This window comes from Heterobasidion irregulare (assembly GCF_000320585.1).
Source record: "Heterobasidion irregulare TC 32-1 unplaced genomic scaffold scaffold_01, whole genome shotgun sequence".
Lineage (NCBI taxonomy): Eukaryota > Fungi > Basidiomycota > Agaricomycetes > Russulales > Bondarzewiaceae > Heterobasidion > Heterobasidion irregulare.
This window is the reverse complement of record NW_009258197.1, coordinates 1,814,704-1,829,933: the sequence shown is the minus strand read 5'-3', so window position 1 is coordinate 1,829,933 and position 15,230 is coordinate 1,814,704. Positions and strand designations below refer to the sequence as shown.

At 50.6% G+C, this 15,230-nt stretch overlaps 4 protein-coding genes across 4 annotated transcripts; 3 read left to right on the top strand and 1 right to left on the bottom strand.

Annotated features, from left to right (window-relative positions):
* The first annotated feature begins 1,305 nt into the window (after positions 1–1,305).
* On the top strand, positions 1,306–3,637 carry HETIRDRAFT_437750 (uncharacterized protein). The gene is made up of 9 exons (XM_009542770.1): positions 1,306–1,357; positions 1,427–1,651; positions 1,709–2,003; positions 2,056–2,174; positions 2,231–2,369; positions 2,425–2,661; positions 2,719–2,909; positions 2,974–3,324; positions 3,386–3,637. Exons 2-9 carry the CDS (start codon positions 1,502–1,504, stop codon positions 3,437–3,439), a joined length of 1,536 nt encoding a protein of 511 aa, XP_009541065.1. The 5' UTR covers positions 1,306–1,357; positions 1,427–1,501; the 3' UTR covers positions 3,440–3,637.
* Positions 3,638–4,141: 504 nt separating this feature from the next.
* HETIRDRAFT_431573 (uncharacterized protein) lies at positions 4,142–9,444 on the top strand (the record flags this gene model as incomplete). Its single annotated transcript, XM_009542769.1, has 5 exons — positions 4,142–4,372; positions 4,443–5,344; positions 5,397–8,066; positions 8,121–8,399; positions 8,450–9,444. The coding sequence occupies 5 exons, from the start codon at positions 4,142–4,144 to the stop codon at positions 9,321–9,323; spliced, it is 4,956 nt and encodes a 1,651-aa protein (XP_009541064.1). The 3' UTR covers positions 9,324–9,444.
* A 315-nt stretch (positions 9,445–9,759) lies between these two features.
* On the top strand, positions 9,760–14,457 carry HETIRDRAFT_153773 (uncharacterized protein; the record flags this gene model as incomplete). The annotated part of the gene is made up of 16 exons (XM_009542768.1): positions 9,760–9,919; positions 9,972–10,097; positions 10,148–10,321; positions 10,366–10,525; positions 10,582–10,646; positions 10,711–10,733; positions 10,794–10,871; positions 10,923–11,876; positions 11,938–12,388; positions 12,442–12,630; positions 12,680–13,093; positions 13,149–13,254; positions 13,311–13,597; positions 13,687–13,852; positions 13,915–13,984; positions 14,043–14,457. The coding sequence occupies 16 exons, from the start codon at positions 9,760–9,762 to the stop codon at positions 14,094–14,096; spliced, it is 3,477 nt and encodes a 1,158-aa protein (XP_009541063.1). The 3' UTR covers positions 14,097–14,457.
* On the bottom strand, positions 14,318–15,059 carry HETIRDRAFT_413465 (uncharacterized protein; the record flags this gene model as incomplete). The annotated part of the gene is made up of 4 exons (XM_009542767.1): positions 14,318–14,524; positions 14,587–14,715; positions 14,766–14,867; positions 14,916–15,059. The coding sequence occupies 4 exons, from the start codon at positions 15,057–15,059 to the stop codon at positions 14,318–14,320; spliced, it is 582 nt and encodes a 193-aa protein (XP_009541062.1).
* Positions 15,060–15,230: the final 171 nt, after the last annotated feature.

The following is a 15,230-nucleotide window of genomic DNA, read 5'->3' as shown; positions in this document are numbered from 1 at the left end:
CCACCCTCCTCCATATTTAGATTACATCTCATTGCGATAGTACTGTTATGCCTTACTACGCCACTTGCGTTCTAGACATCCAGGCCTGTCTCCGTTCTCTCTTCTATGTTTCGGTCACATTGACCTCGCGCCTTGAGGCGGACACGTTGTGAGTGTTGATAGATCCCGTGCTGCGTCAAGCGTCAAAGAGTCCAGGAAGAAGCAGCGCTTGTACGTGCACTGACCTTCTCGCTCGTAACAGGTGGCCAACGCATTGTGCAAGGAGTTAGCACAGAAGTCACGGTAACGCTAGATGCAAACACGCCTTGTATGGATCCTGGTAATGAGGAGACCGGAGAGCGCGAAGATCCAGAAAACACTGCGAAAAGGCAATTGGTTCGCACTGATTGGACAAATTCTAGAACGTCCTAGTTTGAAGCGAACCCGATTTAGATAGTTCATGCACCAACGACATCGATGAACAACGTTGTATCTCGGACAGATCAATGTGAGAGGATGCGTGCATGTGTGGCTTGAGGGTTGCGTCTGACGGGAATAGGGGTCTCGATAGCCAGGTGAGCGCGGGTCTCGCAGCGGAGTGCGATGGGATCTTGTGCCGACAAGGTAGCGAATCACGTGTATACAATGCTTATGGACGATATGCGTCGAGCAGTCCGACTGAGAGCAGCCTGTGAAGCAATATCATGTGCGATAACGCGACTTGACATGATTCTGCAAGCTGGTATAGTAGATTTTGTGCGATATGGGCTCAAGGACTCAAGGCTTCGGACGATGAAATTGAGCAACAGACCTGATTGGCAGGTGACTGGTGAACTCCACGGAGACATCATCCACTGGCAGTACACAAGCTGAAAACTCAGGTTAAGGTCACAAGAGAGGAAATACGATGGTGGGGTCAGATTTGGGAAATAAAGCGAAAAGAAGACAGTGGCGATGGACTGTGGCATATCCGGCAAAGCTAGAGCCTATGGGGAAGCTCCAAACAGAACTTGCGTGGAAAAGGTGCGCTGAGAGCGGAGGAGCTTCGGTGGGGTCCTTGGAGGAGACTGGATGATGGTCATCCGTAGATAAGCAGATGGTGATCAGCGGTAGGCATGGAGAAAAGTGCTGAAAATAGAGGCACGTTGGACCAGACGCCGTTCAGTCGTCCTGGAGGTTTGTATGTATGTGAGTGTGTCGCAAGCGGAGCAAACAGGAAATTCGGCAGATAGATTGTGAGCGTGTGACGTCACCGGCTTCCTATTCGAGAGGATGAGCGTAGAAAACAGCACGTTCTGCAAACGCAGACAAAGCATCACCGTGACACTCAACGTCAACGCTCGTTGGAGGATATAAGAGAACAGGTAAAACGTGCTTGGTGCGTCCCGATCCAGCCCCGAACTCCATATCTGTCCGCATGTCCACCCTTACCTTTGACTCTCCGAAGTTCGAGTACTTTCCCCAAACCCCCTCTCCCTCTGACCACGAGCAGGACAAAATCCTACAATCGTCCAAGCGCAACATGTCCGCCAACATTGTTCATAACGGTGCTGCACCTCCGCCCAACGCTCCCCCGGGCGCGAAGGCTGCCACGTCCAGAGTCACTCTCCATCTTGGCCACCTTCCCCAGAAGAAAGACATCAGAGGTCCTTGGCCACGTACTCCTACTAGGGTACGCTTGTCTCCGCAACTCCTCACTGGAATAGCTTATTGTATACTGTCTGGGTAGGTGGATCCTAACAACCCGCCGTGGCCTGCATACCGCGGTTACCATGAGTACTCTTTCGCCCATGCCACTATGGGTGTCCGCCTCCCTACCATCCTAGGGAAGGCTATAGACGATACAGTTCGCACTCTCAATGAGCAATCATCCGAGGATAGGATCGTCGACCTCGTCCAGTGCATCGAGCGCATGGATGTTCTCATGACTGACCTCTCCGGTAACGCGAAGTTGAGGCCTATCATCGACGACGGTGAGGCAGATGTTGCCCTGTGGAACAAAGAGATTGCGAAGTTCTTCCAAGGTAGGCCCGGTTCTGATTTGACCCAACTCTCTTTTTTCCTGAATATCCTCAGGCAAGGACTTCATGAATGCGCCTTGGCTTTTTGCCGAGGCTTATAAGTATCGTCGCCTCCATGAAGCTTTCAGTGTTAGTAAATACTGGGGCGACTATGATGTGTTTTACAGGCAAAAGGCAAGGTCATGTCGCTCTGTTCAATTCTCTTCCCACCTGAGCCCCTTTTCCTCCAGTGTGATACTTTCTCGCGTTCTTCTGACGCTGTATTCGAGTTGTCTATGCGTTTCGTCGAGCCTTTCTCACAGTCGCCAAGCCTTTCTGCTGAAGAGAGGCTTGAAGCTGAGCGTCTCGTGTTCCTTGAGCTCACTCAAGGTATTTCATTACAGCCTTCCCCAACCTAATTTCGCCTTGCTGACCTTGACTTCAGTCTGTCTCTGGGGCAACTCTACCGATCTGTCTCTGTTGATCAATATGACTGAAGAGCAAATCAAGTCTCTGCAATCTACAGGCGGCGAGCATCTCGCCTCGACAGAGAAAAACATCCTCGGAAATGACTTGAACAAGTTATGGGACACTGTCAAAGAGCTTCGCGGAAAGACTGGTGGGAGAGTTGACTTTGTTCTCGATAACGCTGGTTTCGAATTGTATTGCGACTGCGTCTATGGTATGTTATTTCCGCATATATTCACTATCATCGAAATTAATTCCATGGTTTCATCAGCCGACTTTCTCATTCAAAGTGGACTTGCGACACAGGTCCGCTTCCACGGGAAGCGCTATCCGTGGTTTGTTTCCGATGTCACCAAGAAGGACTGGGAGTGGCTGCTCAACACCATGGTGTACGGTCACCTCTTCCCAAAAGCATCGGAAGCGGAGCGCGAGTCTCTTCGGAGACTCGGCAATCGGTGGAAGGTAATACACTGTCTCTACCAATAGCTCTGGAACAAGTTCACTCATATACGATTGATTGTTCCAGCAATATGAACGTGAGGGCAAGTGGGTGTACGAGCAACACCCGTTTTGGTGCACGGGCTACACATTCTGGGACCTTCACGGCGAGGCTCCGGATCTCTTCCTGCACTTGTCCAGATCAGACCTTGTTTTCTTCAAGGGCGACTTGAATCACCGCAAGCTCACGTACGACTGTGCCGCACCCGCGTCGACGCCGTTCGACATTGCGATTGGACCAATGGCAAGCTCGGCGGGAGCCCCGAAAATATGCTCCCTTCGCACGATCAAGAGTGATGTCGTTGTTGGACTGGAGAGCGACGAGGTGGCTGAGAGACTCGACAATGACGAGCCCGGGTGGAAAATCAGCGGCAAATATGTGAGTTCTTAATCGACTCCACAATGTTGCAGAGAATTCTGAGCACACAATTACCTTCCAGGCGGTTGTACTTCTTTCCGAGGGCCGTCCTGGCGAAAAGGTTCGCTTTGCCTAAGGACTGTAAGGTTTTTTTGCCACCATGTAGACTCTTTCCATTATATCTGTGGCCCAAAGACGCCTATACTTGTGTTCTCTCGAACCCTCGTGATACTTCATGTTACTCTCTCACCTGTATTGTATGCAGCCCGTTCCGTGTGTCTCCCTGTGTAACTTCACTGTAACCGTATTGCAGACTTTGTCATCATTGCTATGTCTGAATCTATGGACAACTGAATAGTGTTAAGCGAGCACCACCCTTTCCAAAGTGACCGCGTTTCCATTGAAAATACTCACAATCAACTGACGTTCACGCTGGTGCAAGTATCATCGAAGCCTAAAGAGGGTTGCAAGCACGAATTGTCTGGGTGTACACTAACTTATTCGTGACCGTACGAAGACGCAAACGCTATATTGGGGCGCTGCAATACAACTCAATATTGGGGACTCGATTGAAGGACAAAACAAAAGTATCTCATGTGTTTTGTGCGCTGGCTGTGGCAGTCGTCGGTATCTTACCTATGAGTTGTCGATGGAGTCAGACAGAGTCAGACCAGACAAACTTGCTGTGGTGGAAAGATCGTTGATCCTTAAACGCGATCACGTGCCGTTAAAACATGGTTTGCCTCCTCTGTGCTGGGAGCCCTGGAGCGTCGACGTCAACTCCTTCTCCCCTCTCCCTCATCCGCGAGGCCATCACGGCTGTACATCATCTCTCATAATGTCTCACTGGAATGTCGGGCCGGATCCTAAGGAGGGCGAGGTCGTTGCTCTGAAGAAACAAATAGCTAATCAAGGTACGGACTCTATCGAAAGTCATCGCCCTCGATTGATCACTTCATTGAGTGCTCTCGACAAAGATATCCGGTACTCTCATATAGAGAGTCAACTATTGAAGATCAAGGAGAGCTTTGAGGAAACAAAGGCTGCACTGAGCGATACCCATCAGAAGGTGAGTATATGCTGTCCTATGCTTGCTGACTGGTGGAAGGTTACAACTACAAATGCCACGAACTTTCTAGTTACGCACTGAAGCCGACCGAGCACTGAACCTTGAGCAGCGACTAACGCAAAGTGAAGCAGTCTACGAGAAGGAGAAGCTCTTTCGACAGAACGCAGAGACGGCACTCAGTGCTGCCTCTGAGAAGATCAAAGCAGAGGAACTGATAGCTAGAAACCTTCAAGAGACCATTGAAACTCTTGCAGGGCGGGAAAGTGATCATAGTTCCGTTGTGGCCTCCCTCCAGCGCGACAAAACTCGGCTTGAAAACCGCGTGCAGGAACTTGAAGCCAATCTTCAGCAGATCATATCCTCTGCCACGCCCGCCAAGAGTCGCGCCGGTCGACCAAGATCCTCTGACTTCTCGGACGTGAGGATCAAGAATCTGGAACGGGAATTGAACGAGGCGCGATCTCTATCTACCACTCACGAGTCGGACCTCCAGGCTGCGAAGGAGAAGTGCGGACGGATGCAGACGGACCTTATCAGGGCGGAGAACGAGAAGTCCGCGCTGGAGAGGAAGATGTTGGAGGAGGTCAGCACGTTGAAGGAGCACTTGGCAGAGAAAGAAGAGGAGGCGGAGCAGTTGCGAGCTCAGCAAGGAGATGGTGGTCTTGGAAGGGAGAGGGAAGAGGAACTTATTCAGAGGATCGAGGAGGAAGAGGCAAAGGTCCTAGCCATGGAGAAATTGGTGCAAAAGAGCGGAAACATGAAGACCATGCAAGATGCTTTACAAAGAGCTGAGAAGAAGTTGGCGTTGGAGATGGTCAAGACCAAGGCGGGCGAGGAGCGAGCTTCGGAGCTCGTGAGGGAGAAAGAGGAGGCACTGGATCTCTTGGACTGTACCCGAGTGCAGGTTGAGAATCTGACTAGGGCCTTGCAGGAAAAAGACTTTCGTATCGACTTTTTGGATTCTCAGGAGAGGTGTGTTCCAAACTCAGCTGCACGAATGCCTCTTACCGACTCAAATCATCAGAGAACTTCGTTCTCAGCTCGCACAGGCACGCTCCGAGCAGCAAAATAACCTTGCGGAAGAGTTCATCAAGCGTCCTGGGAGCACTACATTCGATGAAGGACTGCTTTCCGCCGATGATGGCCCCACATTCCCTTTGCACTCCACCCCGCTTCATCATCCAGCAGAGCTCGCACGTGCACGTACACCCTCAGTCCCTCCTCCTGATGATGCTGCTGTGGAGAAATTGCTCTCGGCCATTGATCGTCTGAGAGGCGAGCGGGATGGGTTGCGCCGCGATCTCGAATATCTGCAAGCTGAATCCAAGTTTACCATCCAAGCCATGGAGGAAAAATTGGCAGCAACTCTTGCAGGTGTCCACTCGACAGACACAATCGAACAACTTCACGTCGAAATTAACGCTCTTCGAGAACAACTTTCGAAAGCGTCTCACGGGCAGGCACAACCTGTTCGAAAACCACTCCTCGAGCTCAAAACAACAGCCTCACTCATCATGGTTGGCCATCTACAGTCGCGCCTTGAGGATCAAGATAGGGACGCCTACGAGGAGCTGGAGCGTAGTCGTGCTGAAATGGATTTGTTGCATCTTCAACTAGACGACGCTACTTCTGCCAATGAAGATCAACAACGTATCATCGTTGAACTCGACGAAACGTTGAATCAAACACATTCACGCCTCGAGGCTTGCCTGCAGGATCTTCACAACACGGAGTATCGGCGAGACGAACTCATAGCCCGAGTTTCACTTCTCCAATCCCAGATCAACGAGCTGAAGGCGGGACACGCACAAACTGAGACCGACCTGCAACAAGCAGAAGAGCAGTTATCGGAGTATGCTAGAGTGTACGAAAGCTTGGAGTCGGAACGCGATTCGCTTGGGTTGCAGGTCAACAATCTGGAGATGGACCTTGTTGCAGCTCAAGAGGATTTAGCGGAGGCCCAGAGGCGTTATAGCAATCTGCAAACTCTGCAATTGTCGGCTATGTCGTCCGGTGAGGTTACGCGGACGCTGAAGTCGCAGATTGAGGAGCTGGAGGACCGTGTCCTGCGGCGTACTGAGCTGATTGGGCTCCAGCAGCACGACATCAAGCGATTGGAAGTGAACTTAACGTTGCAGGAGGATCGAATCGCGGAGATGACACAAGAACTAGAGACCGTGATTACAGAGAAAAAGAGCATGGTCGAGGATTGTGCGGAGGCCAGGGAGGCGCGGGACGTGGCCTTGAGGAGGGTAGAAGATCTCGAGGAAGAATTGGAGACCTTCGAGGCTCGGCTCGAACGACTGGATGAGCAGCGCGAAACGGAGACTATGACCTTGATCGGTCTATGGGCAGGGGTCGTATCCCAATCGAGAGTCGAGATCTATGATCTTCGGTCAACACTGTACGAGACCCACACAGCAAATACTGGCCTCCTCGATCATATCGCTAACCAAGAGGAGACGGTCACGGCCCTATGGGATGATAATCAATACAAACTAGAAGCTGCCAGGAACGAGTGTGGACTCAGCGATGAGAGGAGCCGTCAAGCCACAATTGCTCTTGCCGTTTCTCAACTGGAACTTCGCCGGAAAGAACGCTTCCTCGCCACCCAGCTGGCCCTCCAGACGGGTTTGAAGGACCAGTTTAGAGTGGTGCAAGGCGAACTCGCCATCAGGGTCACGGAAATCGAGTCTCTTCGGAAGCAATTGGAGTCCGTCCGCTCGCAACAATCTCAGGAGAATGAGGTCAAAGCCCTTGAACTCCAGGAAAAGCTCGAACAACTCCAGCATTCTAACGCTGAGCTCGAGCAGGCATTGGAGACCTCTCAAGCAGAGCTGCAGTCTGTTGTTGGGGAACACATGGAGCGAATGCGAGCAAGTGCCCAGGTTCAACAAGAGCTAGAGCAGCTGCGGACCTCGTTTGAAGAGGAAACCAAGCAACTTCATAATCGTCTTACTCAAGCTACTACTGAACTACAGGAAATCCAGCTTGCTCATGCTGAGGCAATCGAGGCACAGAAGGCTTCTCTAGAGGAAGTCGTGCAGTCTAGGAAGGAGCTTGAAGGGCAACTGCAAAGGTCTCACGAACAACACGTAGTCGATCAGCAATTGGTTGACCAGCTTGAAGCTATTCGAACAACTCACAGGGATGAATTACAGAATCTCCGCAGTCAACTGGATCAAGCAGCTCGAGACCTTCAGGATGCTACACGGATGAAAGATGAGTTGGAGGCCTCTCACCACCGCACTATTGACGAGGCACGCCTCTCCCAAGCGGACTTGGAAGCGAAGCTGTCGAAAGCATCAGCTGCCACTCAGATACTGGAGCAGGAAGCCGATAGGGTCAAGTCACGCCATGCGCAGGAGCTTGTCGAACTTCAGGAGCGCCTTCAATTCAGTCAGAGTGAAGCCGCTGATTTACAAACTAGATTGAAAGTGGAGATGGCAGATCGGAATGCATCCAATGCCGAATGTCGAACTGTCCGGGAGCAGTACGAGGTTCTTCGGACCGTCGAAGCCGACCTTCGCGAAACTATTGCTACCTTGCAGAGCAAGGCAATAGAGACTGACACTTTCCTCCGATCCTTAGAGAAAGAAAAGCTAAGTCTTGAGCAAGAAGCAACTGGTTTGGAAGCCGCGATGCAGCGTGGGCTCTCCATGCAGAAATTCTTGGAGAAGCAAGTCAGGGACGGGTAAGCATTAATCTATTTTTGTCATAGTCCATCATCTCAGTGCGTCTGTTGTAGCGAGAATGAGATAAACTCGTTGAAGGCGGATTTGAGTCGTCTTCGTGCGGACCACGCTCGTTCGGAACAAGCCTGCAAGTCGGCGCAGATGGAGCTTTCCTTGAAGTCGGGCCAGCATGAGCATGCGGTATCCTCTTTGCGTCGTGAACTTGATATCCTTCGGACCCATCCTAAGCAGGGAGATATCATTACGGAGCTCAATGAGAAAGTGCAGATGATGGACGATCTGATGCGAAGCAAAACTCAAGAAATCGAGGAGAATGATGATCGATTTATTGAGTAAGTGTTACTTCATTCATAATCTATTTTAATAACCCCACGCTCCACAGACTCCTCAAGGAGAAGAAGAAAATGACGGCGAAGATGGAAAATCTGGCTCGAAAAGTTCAGAGTCTGCAAAACAAGTTGGCTGCCATTAAAGATGCCTCTTCTGCACTGCCTCCACAAAAGCTGCAGCCTTCAGCGCCTTCCCGCCAGCCCCATTCCGCCTCATCAATGCCGGTCACCACCGCCGTAGCTGCCTCTCATGTTTCACAGCCTGTCCTGTCCCAATCCTCTTCTACCCCCCGATCGCGTTCGCGTATGCCACCGGGACCATCCGTCTTACCTAGACCAAAGACTCCTGACAGTCGACCACCGGTGTTTCGAGCGAAGACGCCCGAGAGTCGTGCTGGTCATTCAGCCTTTCAGTCCAGAACTCCTGAGAGATTGAACCCCCCAATATTCCAGACGAGAACTCCGGGGCCAATGAATTCCATACCTCAACCCGATTTCTCCGGTCCCCTCCAAACGACTTCGTCAATTGGGAAGAAGAGATCGGCACCGGACGATCCAGACGAGTATGCACCTGTGCAGGGTTTCACTGTCGATGGCGCTTTGGACCAGTCGCGCGGCATCGATAGTGCCACACCTCGTATGCGAAAGAATTTGCGCACTGGATTTACGCCTATTCGCAACACCACCGCCCGCCCGATGACAACTCTCACTCATGGGTCTCCTGTGAGAATGAGCGATCCTGCTATTTTGGATGTCACGAACAGTCCGCGGACATCATCGCGTATTGAACTGAAGGCCGCTAAGCGTGGTTGGTTAGGAAGAATCAGAGGTGTTTCCTCAGGTCAATCATCTTCGAGCCTCAATTCACAACCACGACTGTCGCGGCCTGGCGTTTTTGAGAGAGCCACTGGTGGACACGCATCGTGACACGTGATTGGTGTGCAAGGGCTCGGATCATGACATTTTCACATTGTATCAATAGGTTCTTCGTATGTTTATTCAGACCATGTACTATATCTCTAACATCGCTCCATGGCTTCTACTTTCGATGTTTACCGCATGCACTGCAGGAATATTCCATGATGGAAGCCGCTCTAGCTGACATTCACCAGCGAGTTCTCCAGGAGACTCCACTATGCTTTTCTTACATGTTCCATAACAAGAATTCCTGACGATTTCAACATGATATTTATCCGAAATGAAGCGCCTCAGCTGAAGATTCGAAGAAACTCTTGCCGCAACCCCCCGGTCCTGTATTTCAAATACTCAAATAATCGCCTCACCGTTCCACACTCCGACTTAAGTCTGTCCATGCTCGAATCCAGTACACAAAAGCACATATAAGCGACTTGTCACACCCATCATGTTCTCTCTCAAGAACTTTGGTCGGACTGGCCGCAATGATTTCTCGCTTGAATTGAGAGACAAAGAAGACTGGGTTGTAGGAACGTTGAAGACTTTGGAGTACCATCTAGACATCACCGCGTTTGCAATAGATCCCGTCTCGAGTTTATTGGCCATTGGTACGTCTACCGCCTCATACTCTCAGACCAATCAGCAACGCATGTTTCCTAGGATGTACTGCTGGTACAGTACGGATTTTGGGTTCCCCTGCGGTGGAATCGATCTTGAAGCTGCCCGACACTAGTTCCATTAGATTCATCCAATTTGCAACGAACCTTCTCAAGCTTATTTGTATTGGTGGGCTACAATACAGGATAAATATGAACGTACTAATACGGAGGCCTCAGATGATAACAACAAGCTCTATTTATGGGACCTAACGTCCATCGGAAACATGAAATTGGAAGTTACCACCAGTTTCAAGTCACCCGTAAAGTCCGTCTACCTCATTATAATCGTAGCCGGCATCACTCAAGTATGTTCTTTGAAGCTGCATTGCACTCTCTCCCTCGCACACCCACGTTTGTTTTACATTCTATGCTCATACCTCGCCAAAGCCTCTGAGCTGTTGCTCTGCAGGTATATGTCGGGCTGGACTCTGGCGAGATCAAGACCTACGATCTTCTGTGTCGCCGCCAATCTTCATATACCATACCCAACGCTTGGGAGCTGTATGAAAAGAAGATGTTTGCTTCTGGAATAGTTGGCGATTTTGATGCAGCATCGTCAGTGTCTTCCTCGACATTATCACTGTTGACAATGACGGACAGATCTCGTCTAGACGAATACCCGTTGATATTGTCATACACCCTCGAAACCTCAATCTCCTCTTCATCGCATATGCAGGTACGCAGGGATTTGATAGTGGTGGGCGGTTCCAACTTATGGCAAAATGGGTTTCATCTTTTAGGCGGCGTGATTTTGACCGATCTGGTCGGTACTAATCTCAACACGCACTCTTGAGTCTTCACACCTTAACATCACGATTCAAAGAAAGAACGCAATAGCCTACGTGCCTACGAACTCGTATTACCTCCTGGGGCACCAGGGGGTGGAGGTTACACTAGTCCAGTGGGTGAATTTTGTGATATCTTGACCCTAGTGATAGATATTAGTATGTAGGATCTCTTGGCCCACCGCCGTCCGACGGTCACTTCATTGGCTATTCATCCTGCTGGACACTTCTTTGTGGTAGGTCATATCGACGGATCGTTCGCATTCTGGGCAGTCGAAGATGAGGATCAACCTTTGCTTGTCCGGACACTGGACGACCTGGACATCCATGTTGTTGATGGGCATAAACTAGAGGAGATACTCCCAAAATATCATAGACCGATGATGGATGGTCAACAGCGCAGCCTTCGCGAACCGATCTTCAAGCTTTCATGGAGTGGATCTCCCAATCCATCCGATCCACGAGGAGGAGAAACCTCTTTGGCCGTGCTTGGCGGTCAGTTCAATGGTGATCCCTCCGGTATCAACGTCCTTTGGCTTCCACGGTTTAATCCACCGGATGCCCCTGCCAGTTCTGTTGCTACAACAGGGCTACATCCATTCTTCCGCAAAGCTATCCGACAATCTATCGATCCTTTGGATGCCTACTTCTACGCGACTTCAGGAATAACGCAAGATTTCTTACTCATACCCCGCGACAGTCCTCACTTCTCAGGTGCTTGGGATCCAGTTGCCGTACTACTTCTCTCAGAAGGTGAGAAACAGACGAGGACAATTGAAGCATATGAATATCCGCCTCCCGGCTTTCTGGAAGCTGCTGAAGAATCTGGAGGTCCTTCGCGGGCTATACAATCAGAAAACCCAGAAGACGCGTTGGATACCAATCTGGCCGCGACTCTTCAGTCGATGCAAACCAGCCATGAGCCTCACAAGTTAACTCTACCAACGACTTTGTGGACTGGTTCGGATGGTTTGATTAGTGGAGCCCTTGTACTCCTAGACAGGGTGGCATACGATCAGCTTATCGAGAGTGGTACTGAACTCTCCCACCGCGCGTTGAAACTGGAAGGGGGTGTCGCCGTCCCAGCAGAAAGTGTACAGAGTAATATAAAATTAGCGAAGGTGCACAGTTCTCTCCTGCTGAGTTAGTGGCCGTTGAGTTAACTGCACCTGATATATCTAGTATGAACCTCATCGCATCCTGGTGACACGACACAATGACTTGTCCATCCGTTTCCTTGATGTCTCTGTACAACTTCAAATTTCAAATGGAAACGCTCCCTTGACTTCTTCGTTTCCTAACCCCCTTCCTGCTCTCACCATAGATTTGTTGACGGTACTGGCATCTCCTACAATCACTTCTCGAATCCCCCCAAATCTAGTCAGTCGAGCACGGTTAGAAGACGTGCGATTCACCAATGAGGCTTTGGAAGTTGCAGCTATCCTCACTAGCGGTGAAGTCATAGTATACAGGCTCAGGGATGGGGTTGATGGCGATGTTATTAATCGAAAGTTGCCGGATGAACAGCTCGTGCTCTTGGAACATATTCCAGTAAAGCAAGGTTTACGGTACAAGCCCTTTTTCATGATGAATTCTACGGTGCAAACAAGTGCCTGCGCAATGTCTGACATAGGTGAGCATCTCTCTCTACCTATCGCAATGCAAAGCATCGATCGGTATTTCTAGGCTTTCTGGCAGTCGCTTACATCGATGGCTCCTTGTCCATTGTGGATATGCGCGGTCCGAACATTGTCTATCACATCTCCAGCGAGCAACAGAGGAAGTCCAAAAGGCATAGTCTTGTCCCTCTTCACAAAGCTCCCGAAGCAGATGCTATCACAGCTTTGAGCTGGACTATCTGCAGCCTCCAAATAGGTAACACACAAGCCTAGCCGGATATTCGCCTCGCTAAACGTCAATCTAGATGAAATACCCCGTCTCCGTCTCGTCGCTGTACGCGCCTCGGGACTCACCAACATTTTCACCCTCGCCCGTTCCCAATCTGGCCCTTGGGTTGTCTCTGCAGTAGCCCACGAAACTGAGACTTTGGCCAACACGCTACCGATGGGAATATTCGTGTTGGATGCACACACTGGTGCTAGTTGCAGGGCAGATCGCAATCGTCTCGCCATATCTCTGGAACGTCAGTCCGGTAACATGGGCATGGGAGCTGATAGGAAACATGTCGAGGGGGAGGAGGGGCCGCGGTGCTTCTTGATCGTGGCTGGTGAGAAGGGAGTCAGGTCCTTCGCCGATCTGGGTGAAGAGCGGGTGGCGAGAGCCGAATGGGGTAGCAAAGTCGGTTCGGTGAATGCAGTGCAAATTGTAGAGCGCAACGGTAAGCTTTGCGATCCACAAAGCCGTAGAAATTGTTTTGACGATCAATTCCGCAGGATCATACGCTCTAGTAGCATTTACCGATAGGCACGACGCCCTTGTGTATTCTCTTCCGGCCCTAGAATTAATGCATACCATACCGCTCCCGACGACTTCCCCTCTGTATGTGCATTTTGCTCAACTTTCCATACTTGTCTCTTGAGTTCTCCTTCCTGCAGATCACCTTCCGCAGATGCCAGCGGCGACTTCTTCACTCTCTCCCCGCTTGGATCACAGTCAGCGCCAATCCGCCGTGCTCATCTGCACACGCTCTTCGATGTGCGACGCGGGTACCACACGCCCCTCGTAGCCCTGACTGAACGCGCAGATGGCACAACTAGAACAGTCCCACCGCAACCGCAACCCGTCAGTATTGGCCCAGCGGGGTTGCTCAGCACCGCTAGCTCATGGTTTGGCGGACTCGTCGGACAAGGCAGCGTCAGTGGAGATCAGATTGATGCCCTGTGTATGCCCCATGTTACTTTCGCTCTATCCGACGAGAAGAACTGATCACGCCACCATCTTTTTCTTCTCCGTCTTTCGGGCACAAAATAGTGGCTGGACCGGACCGTCCCATCCCCTTGAAACCCGCGGCGCCCGCTGCTGGAAAATCAAAATATGCAGACTGGGAGAGTAACCCGGCCGGTTCCACCGCTGCGGAAGCGTCGCGCACGCAGAGTAGCCTATACGACCGGCTCCACGCCGCCGTTGCTGAGAGAGGGTTAGTCTATTTCCCAATCTTTGCACCCACCACCATCACTTTGTCTGACTCTTGATTTCCAGAGAGATGCTCCAAGGCCTGGAGGAGAGCTTCAACTCGTTGGAGCAGGGTAGCAAGAGTATGGTTGCTCAGGTGAGTGATGCTTTGTTTCATGGTCAACCGCATGATATATGTCAAACGATCTTTCAAGGCAAAACGGTTGGCTGCGCAGCAGACTGCGAAGAGTTGGTTTGCGTTCGGCTGATTAACTCTATGAGAGAAAAACGATACCTGATTGGCCGAAAGGGTGGTGCAGATTTATACGTGTGCTCATTTCTTTTGCTGCTCGAATTCCAAATGATATGAAAATGTCTATCGAAATTACCAAATTGCACCTGGTATAACCTGATTTACAGTTAGGTACCAAATGCTCTCTACTATGCCGACGTATCCTTGACGAAAGCGGCCATAGGTTAGACGCTTCATTTACATTTTTCCGCTTTCTTTCCCGTCACCGCCGTCTTTACCCATGAAGAAGTTTGTAAGACCCGCCGTCGCCCTTTTGCGCTGTTCGTTCAGCATACCAATAAACCCATCCTCAGATGTCGTTTCGTGCTTGTGGTCCCACTCCTCCGAGTGACTAATCACTTTGTGCGCATCATTCATTCGCAAGGTCAGGAGCGAATTTACTGTCTGCGCGACAAAAATCAAGAGGTCAATGCCATATTCCCCTTGAGGGCAGCGCAATAACACACCTTAAATGAAGATGATGCGTTGACATCACGGAAGTACGCAACATCTTGATCAATGAGCATGGTGTTTGGAGGTCCAGAAGGTGGGCCAGAGAGGATGCGGAATTTATTTATGTCTGCCCGGGGAAAGAGCTACTAGATAGCGTTGAATACTATTCTTCTTGACTACGAGATTGACAGACCTTCGGAAGTGCGTCGAACTGGGCACGGATAGAGTCAACTCCTTGTGCGATGCCAACAGGATCATGAAAGACCGCATCGGAGGTATAAATCTCATACGTGCTCTGTCTATGCATCAGTCGCATGAATTCGAGAAGGAGCGGGAGACATACTGCCTTCGGCTGGCAAGTGTACAGCTCCTTGATGGACTGCACAATGCGCTCCTCGTGCGGCTTCGCAGAGCGCTCCGAAAGAGACTTGCTTTCTGCGGGCTTGAGACCCGCTGCGTTGACCGCGTCTGGGTTACTGGAGGGCATTCTCACCGAGGACGAGAAAGATATTTGTCGAGATATGACAGAAGTTGTGACGGGCAAACTACGTATTTGTGAAGAGACTGGGCGGGCAAAGACGTTCATATGATGGAACATGAAGACCCTTGAGTTGTTTTATACGAATGGCGGCGTGGAAATGATGCGTTGAACGGCGTC